The 23,581-nt window shown below is 39.9% G+C and overlaps 1 protein-coding gene across 5 annotated transcripts in view; it reads right to left on the bottom strand.

Moving 5' to 3' along the window:
- adprm (ADP-ribose/CDP-alcohol diphosphatase, manganese-dependent) overlaps nt 1-23,581 on the bottom strand; it is a 29,823-nt gene that overhangs the window by 3,663 nt on the left and 2,579 nt on the right. For 3 of the 5 annotated variants that reach the window (XM_073025855.1, XM_073025853.1, XM_073025856.1), the window contains 2 exons: nt 10,274-10,920; nt 5,590-5,712 (listed from right to left, as the gene is read on the bottom strand). In XM_073025855.1, the coding sequence (XP_072881956.1) occupies nt 5,590-5,712; nt 10,274-10,886 (736 nt within the window). In that variant the 5' untranslated portion in view covers nt 10,887-10,920. Of the gene's footprint in view, nt 1-5,589; nt 5,713-10,273; nt 10,921-19,660; nt 19,752-23,581 lie in introns of all 5 variants that reach the window. The other 2 variants (XM_073025854.1, XM_073025852.1) reach the window with 1 other exon arrangement.

Below are 23,581 nucleotides of genomic sequence, written 5' to 3'. Positions count from 1 at the left end.
ATTAAGGTCGTCAGCCAAAGCTTTGTTAACCTCAGCGGGGGGGCAGGGCGTCTCCTGTAGCCAGTGACCTCCTGCAGGCCTTTCCACACCGACAATGAGTCGTTAGCTGAGAAATTACTCCTCAACTTTTCGGAGTAGAACCGCTTGCCGACTCTGATTTCTCTGGTCAGTGCATTTCTGGCCAGCCTGTACAGGGCCCTATTCCCACTCCTGTGGGCATCCTCCTTAGCTTGGCGAAGATGTCTGAGTTTGGGGGTAAACCATGGCTTATTGTTGGCGAAGGTCCGGAAAGCTTTTGTGGGTACACATACATCCTCACAAAAACTGATGTAGGATGTCACAGTATCTGTCAGTTCATGTATATTGGTGGCTGCAGCTTCAAAGACACCCCAGTCAGTGGTGTCAAAACAGTCCTGAAGTTGCCGTTTCGCCTCACTGGTCCATTTCTTCACTGTCCTCACCACAGGCTTAGCAGATTTAAGTCTCTGCCTACAGGCTGGGATGAGGTAGATCAGACAGTGGTCAGAGAGTCCTAAGGCTGCACGGGGAATAGAACGGTAAGCATTATTTAGGATAGTATAACAGTGGTCCAGAGTGTTACTGTCCCTGGTGGGGCAGTTAACATGTTGTCTGTATTTCGGGAGTTCGTAATTCAGTTTAGCTCTGTTGAAATCTCGTAGGATGATCAACAGCGAATCTGTGTGTTCCCGTTCTAAACGCATAATATGATCAGCCAGCCACTGAACGGCCTCGCTCACATTGGCCTGAGGTGGAACATAAACACCGACAAGGATAAATGAGGAAAACTCTCGCGGAGAATAGAAAGGCTTACAGTTCAGAACGAGAAACTCCAGGTTCGGGTCGCAGTGTCTGTGAAGAACCTTAACGTCAGTGCACCAGCCTTCATGGATGTAAAAGCAGATTCCACCACCCCTTGATTTCCCCGATAACTCCGTGACGCGGTCCGCTCGCAGCAGCTGGTAGCCGGGGACGTGCAGACCTCCGTCTGGAATGGAATCACCGAGCCACGTTTCACTGAAACAAAGAGCCGCAGAATTCACAAAGTCTCTGCTGGTTCTGGTCAGAAGAAGCAGCTCGTCCATCTTATTAGGAAGAGAGCGAACGTTGGCGAGGTGTATCGCTGGGAGCGCGGAGCGGAATCCCCGCAGTCTCAGTTTAACAAGCACACCGGCTCTCTTCCCTCGTTTACGACTCTTCCATAATCCATACAGAACCGCTGCTCCGCCGACCAAGATCTCAGAAAAACTATTCGGGTCAGAGTGGAAAGTTGGAAGGTAGTTGTTAATGATCTGCCTGGTGTTCAGGAGCTCATCCCTGCTGAATATGACTGGATCCGCTTGAACAAAAACAATAAAAAGACACAAAAACACACAAAAAGCCAGAGAGCTCGGCACCGAGGCCGCCATCTGCGGCGCCATTTTGGGTCTGGGACCCAGGAAATGAGAGAGAGACACGCAGAATACACAAGATTTGGAATGTGCCCTGGCCTCAGTGGAACAGAACCACTGATAACGGCTCTTGGAGACCGAATTGTGTATTGAGTACTGTACTATTCATTGAAAACTCTCAGGGGATGACCAGAGTGGTCTGGTTGAGGGATTGCATCATCCCAACCTGATTGACATCTGAGACCCCGTGAGTAAGGATAAAAGAGGGTCTGGGGAACAACCCCTTTAGACACACCAGGAGAAACGCTAGAAATCCCGTGATAGCGTTTTATAGCGAAGGCCGGTGAGAGCTCGTGTACGTCCTCCCTTGCCAGGGTGGTGGGCTCATCACGGAAGAACGGTTTAACTAAAGGAGAGGCCGCAAGTGAACGGCCACGACAACGAGACTCCTGATGGATCAAAATCATAAAAGGAAAGCCAGCAAGTTTTTCTCCAAATCTCTCTCTCTCTCCAACCATTGCAACACAGCGGTCCCCAACGGCAGCAGCCTGCATGAACTGAGTGAACTTTATATTTCCATCGGACAATACATTATCTCCTAGACAACGATAGAGCTTATTTCTTATTATTATTATACCCGCACTTTTAGATTTAGTATTGACGTATATTCTCTGTATATTTGCATTGATATTATTTTTGTGTATTTTTACTAATAAATACTGTTAAAAATAGTATCATCAGACTTCAACGGACGTCCCCATCTTTGTTAGTAAGTGACCCAGTTACGGGGTTCGTAACACTTGTTTCTTTTGGGTACCCACTCCTATGTACGACCTCATTGTCACATTTAGAAGTGGATGACTATAGGTTTTGTGGTACAGATAAAGATAATGGATTTGAGTTGCTTTGTAGTCTGGCAATTGTGTAGTACAATACAGTATCTGAAGTTTATAGTGTAAGACTAAAACAGGCCTTTCAGCCCAACTCATCCCTGCTAAGATGCCTTTCTGAGTTGGTCCTATTTTCCTGTTTTTGGCCAAAATCTCTCAAAACCATTTGTATTAATTACCCTATCCAAATATCTTTTAAACACTGTATCCACTTCTACCACCTCATCTAGCAACTTGTTCCATATACCCAGCGACCTTTGTATGGAAAATTGACCTCTCAAGTCCCTTTTACATTTACCCCCTTTCACCTTAAGCCTATGCCCTCTAGTTTTAGACTCCTTTACTATAGGCAGTGAGGTGGAGATACGTCTCTACCAAAGGAGGTGCAAGGCATTCCTTCCCTCCACTAGTCTATAGATCACCCTTGGGCAAGATGTAACACCTGCTTAGACCATAAGACATAGGAGTAGAATTAGATCATTCAGCCCATTGTGTCCGCTCCACAATGACATCATGGCTGATCCCGGATCCCATTCAATCCCACACACTTGCCCTCTCACCATATCCCGATGCCCCGACCAATCAGGACCTATCAACTTCCGCTTTGAATATATCCATTGACTTGGCCTCCACTGCTGTCTGTGGCAGAGCATTCTACAGATTCACCACTCTTTGGCTAAAAAAATTTCCTCCTGACATCTGTTCTAAAAGATTGCCCCTCAATTTTTGAGGCTGTACCCTCTAGTTCTAGATACCTCTACCAGAGGAAACATTCTCTCCACGCCCACCTTATCTAGTCCTTTCAGCATTCGGTAAGTTTCAAAGAAATCCTCACACATTCTTCTAAATTCCAGCAAGCACAGGCCCAAAGCTGCCAAATGCTCTTCATGTCTTCATTCCCACAATCATCCTCATGAACCTCCTCTAGACTCTCTCCAATCACAATACATCCCTTCTGAGATATGGGGCCCAAGACTGTTGACAATACTTCAAGTGCAGCTTGACTAGTGTCTTATAAAGCTTCAGCATTATCTCCTTGTTTCTATATTCTATTCACCTTGAAATAAATGCCAACATTGCATTTGCCTTCTTTACCACAGACTCAACCCATGAATTAACCTTCTGGGAGTCTTGCACGAGGTCTCCTAAGTCCCTCTGCACCTCTGATGTTTGAATTTTCTCCCCATTTAGATAATAGTCTGCACTATTGTTCCTTTCTCCAAAATGTATTATCATACATCTCCCAAAGCTGTATTCCATCTGCCACTTTTTTGCCCAATCTTCCAGTTTGTCCAAGTCCTGCTGCAATCATATTGCTTCCTCAGCACTACCTACCCCTCCACCTATCTTCGTATCATCCACAAACTTTGCCACAATGCCAAAAATTCCACTATCTAAGTCAATGACAAACAATGTGAAAATTAGCGGTCCCAATCTTTTTCTTAAATTTCTGCAACCAGCCTGCTAAATAACCACAATTACCCTCAATGTTCAGTTCATATAGAATTTTGCTCATTTCCTGATTAGCATACCATTAAGCAGTGTATGTTCACTCCGTCGCTGATGAATCCATTCTTTCAATACACAATCAAGTTTTTTATTTTTTGCTTTATGCGTTGTTTTTCTATTGTTCATTAACTTTTGTTCATTACATATGTGAGCTCACTACTCAGATTACCTGTGCATTGTCTGGGAACCTTCTCAGCATCTTCTGGAATTTTCCATTTGTGACATCATGTCAGCTTCCAAAAAAATTTTTGGATTTCGGAGGGTTTCAGATTTTGGAATTTCACATAAGGGGTATTGATTCTAGAATTAAATGTCCACTGAAACAAATCCCTTCTACCTACATACAGCCCATATCACTCCATTCTCTGCCCATTCTTGAACCTACCTAACAGCCTCTTAAATGCCTTACTATATTAGCTGCCACCACCACTCCTGGCAGTGCATTTCGGACACCCACAACTATGTAAAAAAACAAAAACAAAATCTGGCCTCACATATCTCTTTTGAATTTAACCCCTTTCACCTTGAAGAACAAAGGACCCTTTGGAAAATTCAGGCAATCCTGGGCAATGTTTCTTACCTCCTGCATGCCACCTTGCTGAAGAGAGGAGCACTTGCAATAACAGACAGACAACTGTGCTTCTCCAAAGAGGTCATTCTTACCCTCAGCCATCAGGCTCTATAACACGTCAACCTACAGCCAGGGAAGTGATCTTGCAGTCTTGGACTTGTAAATCTCGTACATCTTATTTTTAAAGTAACTTATTCTTTCTTACTTTTCTTCTAATACGTGTAAGTCTGTGCAATTGTGATGCTACTGTGACACAGTAAATTTCCTTGGGATCAATAAAGTATCTATCTTAAATGCATGCGCTCTAGTGTTAGATATTTTGACAGGCTGTCTATCTATGCCTCTCATAATCTATTAAACTTGTATCGGGTCTCTACTGCTCCAGAGAAAACAACCCAAGTTTGTCTAACCTCTCCTCACAGCACATGCCCTCTAATCCAGACACCATCTTCTACACCTTCTCCAAAGAAAAAGTTCCACAACAATAAATCATCAAACTAACTCTAACCCTACCAGTTCCCTTAATATACATCCCTTGGTTGGTGATCTTTCTGCTAAAGGTAACAAGCCTTCCCTGTACACTTGATCTCTGCTTCACATGTTTATGCATATCAATTCCGCTCTGCCATCTTTATTCCAAATAAATAAATCCAATCTTCCAAATCTCTCCTCAGAACTAATTCTCTCAGACTGGCAATATCTTCATGAATCTCCTTTGCACTCCTGTCTTACCGACTGAATATTGAAAGGCCCAGTCAGAGTGAATGTGGAGTAAATGCTCCCAATAGACCAGAGGATACAGTCCCAGAATAGAAGGACAGCCCTCTAGAACAGAGATGAGGTGGAATTTCTTCACCCAAATCTGTGGAATTCATTACCACAGATGGCTGTGGAGGCCAAGTCATTGGGTATATTTAAAGTGGAAGTACAGAAGTTCTTAATTAGTAAATGTGTCAAATATTAAGGGGAGAAAGCAAGAAGAGGGGGTTGAGGGGGGAAATACATCAGTCACAATTGAGTGATGAAGCAGATTTGATGGGCTGAATAGCCCAACTCTGCTCTTATTTCTTATGGTTATCGCATTCTTCCGATGTGTGGCAGCTACTCCAATCATGGCCTAACTGGTGTTTTACCCTTTTCTAACGTGGATCTCTATGCTCTTTTTTTTTGAGGAGGAGTCAACCAGAACAGATTATATTCACTTACTTACCAATGACTGTTACCTTTTCCTGGTTCTGATCGGAGAAATCTAAAACAGCATTTAGCCATTCTAGTTGCTCTTGACTGAAACCTCCGTTAAATCCCAAAAAGCGAATATTCAGTCCAGCAAGGCCTGTGGATTAAGAGGAATTATTATACAGCTTGGTACAGTATAGCTGTGCCGAAAGACATCTATACATACATAGAACACAGAGCAGTACAGCACTGGAATAGGCCGTTCAGCAATGTTGTGCCCAATCAATTAAATTCATAATCAAATGGTCAACCAAACTAATCTCTACTGCTGAGACAATGTCCATATCCCTCCACTTCACTCGCATTCATGCGCCTGTCTAAACCTGTCTTAAAAGTCCCTAATGTATCTGCTTTTACCACCACCTCAGGCAGTGCATTCCAGGCATCCACCACTCTCTTTGTGTAAAAGACTTGCCCCTCACATCTCCTTTGAACCTACCCCCTCTTACCCTCTGGTATTAGACATTTCAACTTGGGAAAAAAAGTACTGCCTGCCTACTCACAATATGCCTCTCATAAATTTATAAGCCTCTATCGGATCTCCCCTCACCCTCCACCACTCCAGAGAAAACAACCCAAGTTTGTCCGACCTCGAATCCAGACAGCATCCTTCTGCACTCTCTCCAAAGCCTCCACATCTTTTCTATAATGGGGTGACCAGAACTGCACGCAATATTCCAGATGCTGCCTGACTAGAGTTTTATAAAGCTGCCATATAACTTCCCGACTTTTCATCTCTATGCCTCGACTAATGAAGGCACGCATGCCATATGCCTTCTTAACCCCCTTATCAATCTGTGTAGCTGCTTTCAGGGAGACCCCAAGATCCATTTGCTCATCAACACCGTCAAGGGTCTTGCCTTTAACAGTGTACCGTCTCTTTACATTTGGCCTACCATGATGCAACACTTCACATTTGGTGGGTTAAACTCCATCTGTCATTTCTCCACCCATATCTGCAACTGATCTACATCCCGCTGTATTCTTTGCCAATCTTCTACACCATCAACACCACCAACAATCTTTGTATCACCTGCAGATTAAAACTATCCTTGAATTATTCTCTAGAAGCAAATTCATGTGACAGACCAACTGGGCAAAATTGTTCTGGTTGTACTGTGCTGATTGGTAATGCTGTAATTTATGAAGGAAAGGCGGAGTGAAGTGATGATGGCGCTAAATGGCGACTCCTTTGCTTGCATCTTTGGAAACAGTTCTATTTCTATCTTTTTTCCCTTTTCAAGGTTCTTTTGAAGACCCTGACCTGGACTTACCCTCTTACTTTGGTTCTCTGCGGGAATGGGACCTGCTTTCAGGCTGTGTGATGCCCCAAGGACACAGTCTGGAAGACTAGCACGCCTTCAGGGTGCTGGATTTTCGTGGCTCTGGAGACGGGCTGATTCTAGGCCGGTGCCCCTGACTGAGGCGTTGCGGAAGAACACGGAACATCGGGTCTGATGCCCTGGGCTATGTGTCCAGAGAGCTGAGCCTTTCTGGGGCCGACTCTCTGCATGCAGAGCTTGGAGAAAGTGACACAACAGACTTTTAACATCATAAATCAGCCAGTTGTTTGTAATGTCTCCCCTCTCACTGTGAGACGGCGACACCTCTTTTCCCCTTAATAGGGAGAGAGTGAGAGAGCCTGTGGTATGTCGAATACCGGGTGAACGAGTAGTTTTTGGGGTACTGCAAGTCTGTGTCTTTATTGATGCTTTGCTGCACGCTTGAGTGCTTGGTGGGGGGTGCTGATGCTTTTTTGCTGGTGGGGGGAGTCGTTGCTTTGCTGCTGCTTATGCGTGGGAGGGGTGATCTGGGGGAGTGGAGACTTTGGGGTTCTAACGTTTAACTGTCATTCATTCTTTGGATGGTTTTCTGTTTTCTTGGATGGTTGCGAAGAAAAATAATTTCTGTATGTATTTTGTATACGTTTCTCTGGCATTAAATGTACCTATTGAAACCTATTAAATTAATTTCTGGGTCTAGAAATAAATTCTTAAATAATCCTTACATTACTTGTGATTTATAGTAGCAATAGAATCTTTCAATGAGCTTTTAGGTAATTATGATAGTGAAAACTTTGTAAAATTATATTCCACATTGACTTTCCTAAGCATTTTATTACCAGCCACGTACAACTGTAATAATCAGGAAAATGACAGAGCCATAACAAGCCAGCAATGCAAACACATGGATAAATAAGTATTTTCTAGCATTTTACATTTCATAATGAAACATAAATGCGAAATAAAGGAGATGACTACAAATATGGAAATTGGGAAAATTGATAGGTATAGCTTGCTTAAAATAAAGACGTTACCCAGACAATCATGAAATACTGCCGTGAAATTAAATGCAGTTAGTCTGTAAAGCAAAAGCTTATCCTATACCAGACAATATTTGCCTCTGCACCTCTACAGGCTTCCAAAAACTGCAATTTCAAAGTTGTAGCATTTCAAAGTTCAACATAAATGTTATTATTTACATACAGCTCACCATATACAACCCTGAGATTCATTTGCTTGTGGGCATACTCAGCAAATCTATAGAATAGTAACTATAACAGAATCAATGAAAAATCAACCAGTGTTCAAAAGACAACAAACTGTGCAAACACAAATATAAATAAATAGCAATAAAAATGAGAGCATGAAATAAAGTTCTTAAAGTGAGATCATTGCTTGTGGGAATAACTCAATGGATGAACAAGGGAGTGCAGTTATCCCTTTGATCAAGAGCTTGATGGATGAGGGGTAATAACTGTTCTTGAACCTGGTGGTGCGAGTCCTATAGATAATCTCGTCAAGATTATCTATTTTCCCCCTCTAATCTCTGGGAATAATCTTTAATTAGAATCAGGTTTACTATCACTGACATATATTGTAAAAATTGTTTTGTGGAAACAGAACAGTCAAGACGTAAAAATTACTATTGGTTAGTATTAAAAATAAATGAATAATTAATTTGTCGTCGTCGTGGCTATCCCTCGAGGTCGAGGATGATGGTCTTTGTTCTGTTGATCTATTTATGGGTTCTCAAGTGGCTTAGGAGTCCAATCTTGGCTTTGAAAGTTCTTCCGCATTCAGCACAGGTAGTTCCAGATGGCAGATCAGCTTTGGTTGTTTCTGCCTCTCTTTCCATTTTCTTCTCTTTTCTTCTAATTCTGCACATCTATTGGCTTCGAAAGTTGCTGTTCCTTCTCATATGATGGTTTACCAGAGTGTCCTGTTCTTGGCATTGGTTTCCCAATTGTTGATGTCAATGTTACATTTCTTCATGTTGGCTTTTAAGACATCTTTGAATCTCTTCTGTTGTCCGCCTCTTTTACATTTGCCTTCTTTAAGCTGGGAGTGGAAGATTTGTTTCGGCATAGGTTCGTCTTTCATCTGAACAACATGACCGCTCCCTCTTAGTTGGTTCTTGATGACGTAGGTTTCAACGCTCGTTGTTTTTGCTTCATTTAGCACGCTGACGTTGGTTCTTCTATCATCCCAGCTGATATTTAAGATGTTTCGAAGACAGCATTGATGGAACTTTTCAAGTACCTTCAGATGTCGTCCATATGTTGTCCAGGTTTCTAATGCATACAGGAGCTTTGGGATTACCACTACTTTGTACACTAACATTTTGGTGTCTGTTCAGATGTCACGATCATGAAAGACTCTTGGTTGGAGATGTCCAAAAGCTGATGAGACAGTGTTCATGAACCATTCAGTAATCTAGCGGCAGAGTGGAAGAAGCTGTTCCTAAAATGCTGAAGTGTGGATGTTCGGGCTCCTGTGTCTCCACCCTGATGGTAGTAATGAGAAAAGGACATGTTCTCTGAATAGTAAGGGTCCTTAATAATGGATGCTGCCTTCTTGAGGCAGTCTTTTGTGATGTCCTTGATGGTAGCCTTTAGTGCCAATAGGTAACAATTTGCATATTGGGACTGGGAAACTGGTAGTTAACTGTCTTATCCCAGTATTAGACTGAACAAGAGCACCTCCAGTACTGTTGCAAATACAGGTTGCGACATCATGTGATGTTGAAGGAAAGCAAAGATAAACAGATCAGAGTATGCAAATATTGGGTGGCAGGGTAGAGTTAAATCTCTACCAAGGGAGGTAAGGCGCCCCTTACCTCTGCCAGCCTGCAGATCACCCTTGGGCAAGGTGTAGCACCTGCTTACCTCCTCCCCCCCCATTCAGGGACACACAAAGCCAAGGGGACAGGTGGTGGATGGTTGTATGAACAGTTGGTGCATATCACAAGTCCTGGTTATGCGACTAGTCAGACAATTTTGGAAGAGTATTGATAATGGCCGGGGTCACCCGTCTTGTAAAGACACTACTCAGGAGGAAGCAGTGGCAAACCACATTTGCAAAGAACGGCCATGGTCACGGATAGAGAAACGACTCAGAACAATAGATGGAAGAGCATTATCGCCTTCGTCATAGATGCGGCACATAACGATGATGATGCAAATATACTGTAACTTGGCAGCAATTTATGTTCACAGTGTAAATACGTTCACCTTCTGCTACTGCTATGCAGCGGCATCAAGACAGGTATATTTCATGTGCTATTCCAATTTAAAATATGACCAACCAACATGTGAAACAGGAAAAATAGACAGGGAACAGACAATGTAAAACAAAAGATACACAATAATGTCTTACCTTCTGGGCTATTGGGGTTTTCATTTTTGTTGTTTGCTTTCAGGATCTGTACGGATTTATTGTGTTTCTTACTGTTCCTTCTCCTCCCGAGAATGCTGAGGTCATATGCGTCAGTTATTACAAACCGAAACTTTGGAAAGGGACTAAAATGATAGCCATAAAATGCCTCAGAATCATCAGGGTTAATCTCAGTCTTAATATTGATACTAGGCACATTACCCAGTACTATGTCACCTTCCAGGTGCTTGCTATTGAGAACAGATTTCAGTAATTGCTTCCTGTCAAAGTTGTAAAATTCATGGTTTCCCCAGATATGATGCACTGGAGACAGGCAATTTGTAAACTCATTTATTACTGTTTGAAGTGCTTCTTCTGAGGCCTTTATCTGTGAATTGCATCCGTCAATTATATCACCAAGCTGTAGAATAAACTTGGGAGCAACAGGCTCTTCATTCCATTCTTTGATGGCATTGCGCAACAAACGGAGGCTGTTTCTATAGTAACGGTTTCTTGTCCTTGTATAGTTCTGGCCATTCGGTACATCTGCATATTGAATGTCGGCTATGACTCCAAAAGTGAAGTACAGATTATTTTCAGTTGCTTCTGTCTCCATTCTCTTAAGTACTTCACTTCCACATGTCCACCACCTAAAATAAAAACATACTGTGCAAATAGTGATTTGGATTTAACATCAATGAAGGTATCAACTGTAGTGCAAGGTCACAGCAGTCTGGAGAACCTCAAAATTATATTCCATGGATTTCTGTTCATTATGAGATCATTTCAAGACCTTTGTGATATATTAGGCAAAACCAAAACACAGCTCCAAGAAATTGAAAAATGCAGCCACTGTTTCCATTGTGGAAAAAATGTCAAACTTGTTATGACATTTTTTTTAAAAAAGTATACAAATTTTGGATTCTGGTTAAGAGGGACAGTACATTTTGACCCAATTAAGTGGCTGCCCCAAACAGCAAAAAGTTTCATGGAAAGAATTGAAAAGGTATAAAGGTACCGTTTAACTGAGTAATAAATTATATATTTAAATGAAATACAGAATAAATTATTACACATTGCATCTTAATTTTAAATAGTTGTCTCTGCAAACCAATCACAACATTATTATGTTCATCTTCCACTACTGCTATGCAGTTTCATATGCTATTCGAATTTAAATATGACCAACTATTTAAAATTAGAATAAATATTTCCATACATGCTGCTTGGCTTGCCGAGTCCTCCAGCAATTTAAGTATGCTATTTATAAACTCTTCACTCTCGCCACAGTGTGGTATTTAATGGCCACACGACATGCACAAAACTGAAACGATACATTTTCCTGGCACAGTGTCGCAGAGAAATGAAGGGAATCCCAGTTATTTTCTCAATTTGCTTTTGTTCTTTAAGAGTTGTCCCGAATAAGCGGCTGTCCTGATTAAACAATGGCCCACTTTAACCTGAAACTACTGTATTTAGAGTTACGGCATGACACAGGCCCTTCCGACAACCCACGTGTTCAACCCTAGTCTACTCACAGCGACTAACTAGCCTAACTGGTCTCTCTTTGGAATGTGGAGGAAACCCACGCAGTTACAGGGAGGAATGTAAAAACCCCGTACAAGTGATATCAGAATTGAACTTTTGAGCTGTAATAGTGTTGCACTAACTTGTTTTACAATTATGAAATCACTTTGCCACACAGCTTATTGAATGAAAGGTATAAACAGGCAGGAACTCATCAAAGGTGTATGACAGGGGCAAGTTAACGGTTCAATACTGTTTGTTGAAGGATGGTGTTGGTATGTGACAGTGACACAGACAACTCCATGCAGGTATCTTACACATCACAATGGGATTGTCTATGGCAGCAGAGAGGAAATTTGGTTTACATTTCACCATAAACAGAACTAGAGCTCACTCTCTGGAGTATCAAACCAGAATTTTCACTCAAATATTTAGAAAGGGATGAATACACAACTTCTGACTCAACTGGGAGTGCACCAAACTAAGCTAGACCATCTCATGGCACCTATGGTCACAGTAGAATCGTGATGTTCATCTCTGATCCATTTCATTTAAGGCAATGACTTAAGGGTAGTAAAGTGGTGCAGCTACTAAAGCCACTCCTTCACAACACCAGCAATCTGGGTTCAATCTTGACCTTCGATTCTACGTGAATCTTATGCCCTCCCTGCAGCAGTGCAAGGTGTCTTCCCAGATTCCCAAAATATTTAGATTAGTAGGTTACCTGTCAATTAAACTTCCTGTTATATAGGTGAGTGATAGAACCTCAGGGGAAAAGTAAAATGGGTTAGGGTAAGAGTTGTAATGTACTGTATGAGTATTCGTAGGTCAGAGTGCGTATGACGTCAGAACGGGGGTTAAAGAAAATGGAGGTTCGTTGAATAAACGTGGTTGTTCAATCTACAGCGGTGTCCGAGTCACATCAATACCACATGGTGTCAGAAGTAATTGTAAGAGAAAAAAGGAGTAAAAGATGTCACAGTTACAGCCACCGTCGAGTTTAAGCCTATGAGGTAATCTTGCTGAGAACTAGAAAGTACGGATCCAGCAGTTTGAGGTGTTTTGCACCGCTAGCAGTGTAGGGGAAAAGACGGAGAAAGTGCAGTGTGCTTTCTGCATGCGGCGGGGGCAGAGGCAATAAAGGTTTGCACACATTTGTCTTCCACGACTATGAGCAAGATAAAGTTGAAGTGTTGAAGAAAAAGTTTCAAGATTACTGCGAACCGAGAAAAAACCTATCGTACATCTGACACTTATTTTTCACGAGGGCTCAAGGACCGACAGAGACCACAGACGCCTATGTAACAGATTTGAAGAACAAGGCAAAAGACTGAGTTCAGACAACTGCATGATTCTTTAATACGTGACAGGATTGTATGCGGCACACGAGATGATCAAGTGAGAGGCAGGCGGGGTCAGCAGGAGACGCTCATGGAGTGAGCACTGTTTTCAGATTCGCTCCATAACTTTTACTTTTTTTAACCTATGATCACCCTTCTTTAACTTATTTTTACCTACACCAAAAGATTCTTGCTACTTTTTTGGACTTATCCTTAAGAATTTATTGTGAATTCTTGAAGAAATGGTTCTTAGATCTAAAGCGCGAGAAACTGGGAAAAATCCTAACAGAAACGGGAAAAAGCCAAATGTACGGAATTAACTTATGAATTGTTATTGGAGGTCTTAAATGAAAAATTTGAAGAACAACGACTAATTTTTAAACAAGATATAAAGGCTTTTCAAGATTATATGGATAAGACGGATTCAGTAGTTAACCAGCAGCAAGTTCTAATCGCATCTCTGCAAGAAGACACTCGGAAGCGAGATTTGATAATTGAAAAACTGGAGCAGAACTTACTTTCGGTGATTAAACAAGTGTAAACACTTAAAGCCAAGAGTGTTGACTTTGAGAATCGGTACAGAAGACAGAACCTACGCATACTTGGTCTCCCGGAAGGTATTGAACAAGGGGACCCCTCGAAGTATTTTGCCCAACTTTTAAAGGATGCGTTCCCTTCCGTATTTCCAGATAGTCCGCCGCTACTCGACCGTGCTCACAGAATTATGCGTCAATCAACAAGTACTTCAGCTAAACCACCAGTTGTAATTGTCCGATTTCACTATGTGCATGTTAAAGAGCAACTTATTCGTGTGGCTCGGCGTGTAGGGATGGTCAAATTTCAAGATCACAATTTCCGTTTGGTAGAAGATTTTAGTCCAGAGGTAATGAAGAAAAGGCTTCTTTTTAAACCTCTGATGTCTGAATGTTATGAGAAAAATCTAAAGCCTGCGCTCTTATACCTCGCGAAGCTCAGAATATCGCCTCCGAATGCACCACGCCAGGTCTTTCTTTTAACATCTGATGCAAGAAGATTTCTGAATGAGAACTTCCCTACTGCTACGGATCCTCATTCCTAATAAATGAGTGAGTTTGATCGTGCAAGATGGTTTTTATTTCCAAAAACAGTCTTGTTTTTGGCTATTGATGTAGGTTTATTTTATATTTTATACTCTAGTTAAAGTTTTTTTTTTGACTTACTAATCTTGTTATTTTACTTACATCAACCACTGTACTTTATCTTTGGTTATTATTATTAATCCTTAGAAGGTCAATTATTTTTTTACTAAGATGGCAGTTTCTTCTCTAAAATATTTTTGTTTTTTTTTTGATTTCGCCATTTTTTTGTCTCTCGTCTCCTTCCTATAATGCACCTCTTATCACAGTTTAAATTTGTTTTGGTGTTTGGGTTTTTAACCCGATTTATAAGTTATTAGTGATTATATTCTTTTTGGTTTCTTTTACGATTAATTATATTAAGAAGTTTGGTTTTAGTATAGTGATTATTATTTCTTTAGAGTTTGGGTGGATTTTTTTTATCCTTTATATCTGGAGTTGTCTTCTACTGACATGGGGGTAGAGTTAGTTTCACTCTTTCTTTTTCTCGGCCTATCTCTGGCTGAGATTGTCTTTTTTTTCTTCTTGGGTGGGGGGGTGGGAGGTCTTTTTCTAAATCTTATGGTTTTTATTCTAGTTTTTTTTAGTTTTTTCATTTGGGCTGATTTTGAACTACAAAAATGTCCGCTATGTCGTCACTTCCGGGTCCGCCCCTTATTTTTGCTCCTCTTCCGGGTATATGAGTTCATAATTTGGTTAACCCTTTATATACCAAAGGGTTGATTTCAGAAATATGGCTCAGAATATTAATTTTGTCTCTTGGAATACTAAAGGTTTAAACCATCCGATTAAATGGAAAAAGATTTTCAAAGTATTCCAAAGACTTAATGCTCATATTATTTTTGTACAAGAAACTCATGTGAGGAAAGAGGACAAATATCGCTTTTTTAGGTTTTGGAGGGGTCAACAGTATCATTCGAATTCGAATGCCAAAGTAAAGGGAGTTTCAATTTTTATTGACTCCTCTATTGTATTTGTCCAACATGATATCTTTTCGGATCCGAATGGTAGATTTTTGTTAATTACTGGCTTACTTTTCAACAAAAAGGTTGCTATGGTTAATGTTTATGCTCCAAATGTTGATTGTCCCGATTTTTTTAAGTCCTTATTTACTTCCTTACCTAATCTAAATGAATATAAGTTAATAATGGGTGGTCACTTTAATTGTTGTTTAAATCCTTTGATGGACAAATCTTTATCTACTCAGACTTTACCTAATAAGTCGGCCACTTGTATTAACTCCTTTTTGACTGATAATGGAATTTTTGATATTTGGAGATTTCGGCATTCTAAGGACAAAGAGTTTTCATTTTTCTCACATGTTTATCATTCCTACTCGAGAATTGATTATTTTTTTATTGACTCTTGTTTTATTCCATCAGTAATTGGTTGTAATTATGATATTATAGCCATCTCTGACCATGCTCCATTAAAACTTTCTATTAAATTTACTGATACAGCTTCTAAGTGCTAGACAATGGCGATTTGACTCTATCTTATTGCAAGATCCGGATTTTATTAAATTTATGAAGGAACAGATTGATTTCTTCTTTTCAACTAATTCCACGGATGATATTTCTTGCGGAACACTTTGGGACACTTTTAAAGCATATATACGTGGACAGATTATCTCCTATTCTGTTGGTCTGAGAAAACGCATCAAGATGGAAACTCTTTTATTGGTTGATAAAATTAAAGAGATTGACAAGAAATATTCGATTACTCCTAGCAAGGAGCTTTACAAACAAAGGATTGAACTTCAAACGGAACATAGTTTATTACTTACATCTTCGATTGAAAATCAATTAATGAAAACCAGATCTGATTTTTATATACATAGTGATAAATCAGGTAAACTGTTAGCTAGTCAATTGAAGAATACTTTGGTTAAACATCAAATTACTAAGATCCGCCAGCAGAATGGGGATCTGACAGTTAACCATGATGAGATAAATAAATCATTTCAAGATTTTTATACCTCCCTGTATCATTCCGAATTCCCTAATGATCGTAATACCATGTGTGATTTTCTTGGGAAATTGAATTTTCCAAAATTATCATCAGATGATCTTTCAATATTAGAAACTCCTATTACGGATGCAGAAATTAAAGGGGTTATTTCCTCTATGAATTCTGGGAAAGCACCAGGTCCAGATGGGTATACAGTAGAATTCTTTAAATGTTTTTCCGCTACTCTTTCTCCTTGGTTATGCAGGGTTTTTGAAGAAGCAATTAGGTTGGGCAATTTGCCACAATCTTTTTATAGAGCTTCCATTTCTTTAATACTGAAGAAAGATAAAGACCCTACTGACTGTGCATCCTATAGACCAATATCTTTATTGAATGTAGATTCCAAGATCTTTTCCAAGTTACTGGCATCCAGGTTGGAGAAAGTATTACCCCAAATTATTTCGGAAGATCAAACCAGTTTTATTAAAAATCGCTATTCTTTTTTTAATGTTAGGAGATTATTGAATATTGTTTATACTCCTTCACATAGCACTTCAGAATGTGTTATTTCATTAGACGCAGAGAAAGCATTTGATAGAGTTGAATGGCCATACTTATTTTATGTGCTTGAGAAGTTTAATTTTAGTCCAACATTCATTTCCTGGATTAAACTGATATATCATACTCCAGTAGCCTTGGTGCTTACTAACAATCTAAGATCTCCCTTTTTTCGTTTATTTCGGGGTACTAGACAAGGTTGTCCTCTTAGTCCATTATTATTTGATATTGCTTTAGAACCCTTGGCTATTGCTATCAGAGAATCACAGAACATTTTTGGCATTAAGCGTGGGACAGATATACATAAGTTATCTTTATATGCAGATGATTTATTATTATTTATTTCTGATCCTGAGAAATCCATTCCTGCAGTTTTATCACTGTTGGTTCAATTTAGTGATTTTTCCGGGTATAAATTAAATCTTAATAAGAGTGAATTGTTTCCTTTAAATAGACAGGTTCCAATTTATGGAAATTTACCTTTTAAATTAGTTAATGACTCTCTTATTTATTTAGGGATTAAAATCACAAAAAACTATAAAGACTTATTTAAGGTTAATTTTTTTACCCTTAATTGATCAAATTAAATGTTTGTTTACTAAGTGGTCACCATTATCTTTATCTTTGATAGGTCGGATTAATGCCATTAAGATGGTTATTTTACCCAAGTTTTTATATATATTTCAAGCAGTACCAATTTTTATTCTGAAATCTTTTTTTTCTAATGTTGATTCAAAAATTTCCTCATATATATGGCAGAATAAAAATCCTAGGTTAGGTAAAATACATTTACAGAAGGCAAGGAAGGAAGGTGGATTGGCATTGCCTAATTTTAGATTTTATTATTGGGCAGTTAATATCCGATATTTGATATGTTGGTTAAAGGATTGGGATATGTCTTTTAGCCCTCATTGGGTGAACTTGGAAATTAATTCTGTACAAGGATTCGCATTGGGTTCTATTTTAGGGACTTCTCTTCCCTTCGCTCTTTCTAAATTGCCGAAACGAATTGACAACCCGATAGGTAAACATACTTTACGTATATGGTTTCAATTTCGGAAATTTTTTGGGTTGACTCAGTTTGTTTTAAATATTCCTATTGTATCCAATTGCTTTTTTTATCCTTCTATTATAGACCAAGCTTATTCAGCTTGGAAGACTAAAGGATTATTACGTTTTTCCGATTTATTTCTAGATAATTGTTTTATGTCTTTTGAGCAATTATCTAATAAATATAATTTGCCTAGATTTCATTTTTGTTTAGATATTTACAGATTAGGAATTTCTTAAATACTGTACTTCCTACTTTTCCAAATTTTGTGTCTTCAGGTATTTTGGAAAATTTGTTTGAACTAAATCCTTTTCAGAAAGGGCTAATATCAAAACTTTACAATATAATTATGAAGATACGTTCAGTGCCCTTTTATAAGACTAAAAATGATTGGGAAAGAGAACTTAACCTTATTATCCCTATTGAGAATTGGTATAAAATTCTTCAATTAGTTAATACATCATCTATATGTGCTAAACATTCATTAATACAGTTTAAAGTTGTGCATAGGGCTCATATGTCCAAGGATAAATTGGCTCGCTTTTATTCCTATATAAATCCTATTTGTGACAGATGTCATTCTGAGATAGCGTCTTTAACTCATATGTTTTGGTCATGTCCGCTTTTGAAAAAATATTGGAAAGATATTTTTGATATTATTTCTGCGGTATTGAACATTGATTTACAACCTCATCTATTACTGCAATTTTTGGTTTACCAATGATGGACTCACTCCATTTATCCCCTTCCGCTTGTCGAATGATTGCATTTCTTACATTAATGGCTAGAAGATCTATTTTGTTGAATTGGAAAGAAATTAATCCTCCTACCGTATTTCATTGGCTTTCTCAAACTATGTTATGTTTAAATTTAGAAAAAATTAGAAGTGTGGTATTTGATACTTCTATTAAATTTGATAAGATATGGAGAACTTTTATTCAATATTTTCATATGATGTAAATGACCCTGTTCCAAGCCTATTTGTTTTTTCAGTTTCGATTGTATATATGTTGAGAGGATCGGAGTTGACGACATTGATGAATTTCTATTGTTGTGAGATATTATAAACAGCCCTTTTTTTTCTCTTTTCTTTTTTCTTTTTTTTCTCTATTAGCTATTAGATTATTAGATTAGTTTTTTTTGCATAATTTTTTTTCTTTTTTAAAAAAATATATGATATACCTTGGTTTGACTTGTTTATGTGTATATTGTATTGTTTATGATTTGGGAATACTCATTTATATTGTAATTATTGCTTATGTATTCTCTTATGTTTAGTTTGAAAGTATGTTTGTAATCCCATTATCTATGTATTATTTTATTTTGCTGATATTAATAACAATAATAAAAAGATTGAGAAAGAAAGAAGTGAGAGGCAGGCTATTGAGAGAGGCTGAGCTTACATTAGAAAAGGCAATTGATGTTTGCCGTGCCAGTGAGATCACGTCAAGCCAGGTTAAGGTGCTCAATGAAGAGAACGAAGTGCACAAAATAAAAACTGTGAAAACTGACAAGAGTAGGACAAAGCCAGCTCCACAGGATGATCAAAAGGAAGTTAACTGCAACAGATGTCGTTATAAACATGGATACAGAAAATGTCCAGCCTTTGGTCAGACATGCAAGTTATGCCAGAAAAGAAATTACTTTGCAAAGATGTGCAAATCGCAGGAGCAAGCAAGGAAAATGAATGCTGTGGAACAGGAGGTATGCATCAAGAATATTGACAATGCAGAGATGGAGGATGAAGATGATTGGACTCAAGATCTGATAATAAACAGGAGGAATGTGACATTTAAGCTTGACACTGGGGCAAAATGCAATGTAATGTCAGCAGAAACATTCAACTCACTGGACATCAGAGGAAGACTGAGAAAATCCACCTGCAAGCTTGTTGCATATTTCGGCCACAAGACGGCGCCATTGGGAAAGAAACCACTCACCTGTGTGTACAAAGAACAAAAACACAAGATAGAGTTTGAGATAGTACAGCAACATGTTCCAGCAATACTGGGCAAAGCAACATGCACAAAGCTAGGCCTGGTGAAGCGAATCTATGGTGTGGAAAAAGAAAATGACTTTCTCAAAGACTTTGCCGACTTGTTTTCTGGATTAGGATGTTTACCAGGGAAACACCATATCCAGATTGATCCAACTATTGAACCAGTCGTGCATGCCCCGAGAAAGATTCCAGTAGCTCTCAGGGATCAAGTAGTGGAGGAGCTACACACAATGGAACAGATGGGAGTCATAACGAGACAAATAGAACCGACTGACTGGGTGAATAGTATGGTGACAGTGGTCACAGAAAAAAAGATGAGGATTTGCATGGATCCACAAGATCTCAACCGAGCCATCAAAAGAGAGCACTATCCGCTGCTCATGGTTGAAGTGGTTGTCTCCCACATGCCTAATGCGAAACTCTTTTCAGTATTAGACGCAAATCAAGGTTTCTGGCAGATCAAGCTGGATGAGGAAAGTTCCAAATTATGCACTTTCAACACGCCAATAGGGAGATATCGTTTCCTCGCGTCTACCCTTTGGGATTTCTTCTGCGTCAGAGGTATTCCAGAGGTCCGTGGCACAAATGATTGAAGGCCTGGACGGTGTGGTCAGTATCATTGATGATTTGCTGGTATGAGGTGACACAATTGAGGAACATGATCAGAGACTGAGGAAGCTCCTGGAGAGAGCACGTGAATACAACCTAAAACTGAACAAAAGTAAATGTAGGATCAGAACTACAGAGATCAAATACATAGGTCACATACTCAGCGCTGATGGGCTAAAACCAGATAATGAAAAGGTCAGGGCTATGGTACAGCTACCACCACCCAAAGATAAGCAAGAACTATTGAGGTTCATGGGCATGATACAGTATCTTGCCAAATTCATTCCCAACTTATCAGAGGTCAGCGCTCCACTTCGAAAGCTACTAGAGAGCAACACTGAATGGCATTGGGAAGACGAACAAAAGAAAAGTTTTGACACATTGAAGCAGTTGGTTACCAATGCACCAGCACTCAAGTTCTATGATGTCAATAAACCGGTGACGATGTCTGTGGATGCCAGTTCGGAAGGAATAGGAGCTGTTATACTGCAGGATGGGAGGCCTGTGGCGTATGGATCATGAGCACTTACAGACTGTCAATAGACAATAGAATAGACAATAGACAGTAGGTGCAGGAGTAGGCCATTCGGCCCTTCTAGCCAGCACCGCCATTCACTGTGATCATGGCTGATCATACACAATCAGTACCCCGTTCCTGCCCTCTCCCCATATCCCTTGACCCCACTATCTATAAGAGCTCTATCTAACTCTCTCTTGAATGCATCCAGAGACTTGGCTTCCACTGCCTTCAGGGGCAGAGCATTCCACACATCCACCACTCTCTGGGTGAAAAAGTTTTTCCGCATCTCTGTTCTAAATGGCCTACCCCTTATTCTCAAACTGTGGCCTCTAGTTCTAGACTCACCCATCAGTGGGAACATGCTTCCTGCCTCCAGCGTGTCCAATCCCTTAATAATCTTATATGTCTCAATCAGATCTCCTCTCATCCTTCTAAATTCCAGTGTATACAAGCCGAGTCGCTCCAATCTTTCAACATATGACAGTCCCGCCATTCTGGGAATTAACCTTGTGAACCTACGCTGCACTCCCTCAATAGCAAGAATGTCCTTCCTCAAATTTGGAGACCAAAACTGCACACAATACTCCAGGTGGGGTCTCACCAGGGCCCTGTACAGTTGCAGAAGGACCTCTTTACTCCTATACTCAATTCCTCGTTATAAAAGCCAGCATGCCATTAGCTTTCTTCACTGCCTGCTGAACCTGCATGCTTGCTTTCATTGACTGATGTACAAGAACACCTAGATCTCGTTGTACTTCCCCTTTTCCTAACTTGACTCCATTTAGATAGTAATCTGCCTTCCTGTTCTTGCCACCAAAGTGGATAACCTCACATTTATCTACATTAAACTGCATCTGCCATACATTTGCCCACTCACCCAACCTGTCCAAGTCACTCTGCATTCTCATAACATCCTCCTGACATTTCACACTACCACCCAGCTTTGTGTCATCAGCAAATTTGCTAATGTTACTTTTAATCTCTTCATCTAAATCATTAATGTATATTGTAAACAGCTGCGGTCCCAGCACCGAACCTTGTGGTACCCCACTGGTCACAGCCTGTCATTCCGAAAGGGACCCGTTAATCACTACTCTTTGTTTCCTGTCAGCCAGCCAATTTTCAATCCATGTCAGTACTCTGCCCCCAATACCATGTGCCCTAATTTTGCCCACTAATCTCCTATGTGGGACTTTATCAAAAGCTTTCTGGAAGTCCAGGTACACTACATCCACTGGCTCCCCCTTGTCCATTTTCATAGTTACATCCTCAAAAAACTCCAGAAGATTAGTCAAGTATGACTTTCTCTTCATAAATCAATGCTGACTCGGACTGATCCCTCTACTGCTATCCAAATGTGTCGTAATTTCCTCTTTTATAATTGACTCCAGCATCTTTCCCACCACTGACGTCAGGCTAACCAGTCTATAATTCCCTGTTTTCTCTCTCCCTCCTTTCTTGAAAAGTGGGACAACATTAGCCACCCTCCAATCAGCAGGAACTGTTCCTGAATCTATAGAACATTGGAAAATGATTACCAATGCATCCACAATTTCTAGAGCCACCTCTTTAAGTACCCTGGGATGCAGACCATCAGGTCCCGGGGACTTATCAGCCTTCAGACTCAACAGTCTATCCAACACCGTTTCTTGCCTAATATAAATTTCCTTCAGTTCATCCTTTACCCTAGTTCCTTTGGCCACTATTACATCTGGGAGATTATTTGTGTCTTCCCTAGTGAAGACAGATCCAAAGTACCTGCTCAACTCATCTGCCATTTCCTTGTTCCCCATAATAAATTCACCCATTTCTGTCTTCAATGGCCCAGTTTTGGTCTTAACTATTATTTTGCTATTCACATACCTAAAGAAGCTTTTACTATCCTCCTTTATATTCTTGGCTAGTTTACCTTCGTACCTCATTTTTTCTTGACGTATTGCCTTTTTTGTTATCTTCTGTTGCTCTTTAAAAGCTTCCCAGTCCTCTGGTTTCCTGCTCATCTTTGCTATGTTATACTTCTTCTCTTTTATTTTTATACTGCCCTTTACTTCCCTCGTCAGCCACAGCCACCCCTTACTCCCCTTAGGATCTTTCTTCCTCTTTGGAATGAACCGATCCTGCACCTTCTGCATTATTCCCAGAAATACCTGCCATTTTTGTTCCACTGTCTTCCCTGCTAGGGTATTGTTCCATTGAACTTTGGCCAGCTCCTCCCTCATAGCTCCATTGTTCCCTTTGTTCAACTGTAATACTGACACATCCAATTTTCCCTTCTCCTTCTCAAATTGTAGGTTAAAACATATCCTATTATGGTCACTACCTCCTAAAGGTTCCTTTACCTTGAGGTCCCTGATCAAATCCAGTTCATTGCACAGCACTAAATCTAGAATTGCCTTCTCCCTGGTAGGCTCCAGTACAAGCTGTTCTAAGAATCCATCTCGGAGGCACTCCACAAACTCCCTTTCTTGGGGTCCAGTACCATTCTAATTCTCCCAGTCTACCTGCATGTTGAAATCCCCCGTGACAACTGTATCATTACCTTTGCGACATGCCAATTTTAACTCTTCATTCAACTTACACCCTACATCCAGACTGCTGTTTGGGGGCCTGTAGATAACTCCCATTAGGGTCTTTCTACCCTT

The sequence above is a fragment of the Hemitrygon akajei genome, chromosome 22 (assembly GCF_048418815.1).
Source record: "Hemitrygon akajei chromosome 22, sHemAka1.3, whole genome shotgun sequence".
NCBI lineage: Eukaryota > Metazoa > Chordata > Chondrichthyes > Myliobatiformes > Dasyatidae > Hemitrygon > Hemitrygon akajei.
Note: the sequence above shows the minus strand (reverse complement) of the source record. Positions and strands in the feature narration are given on the sequence as shown.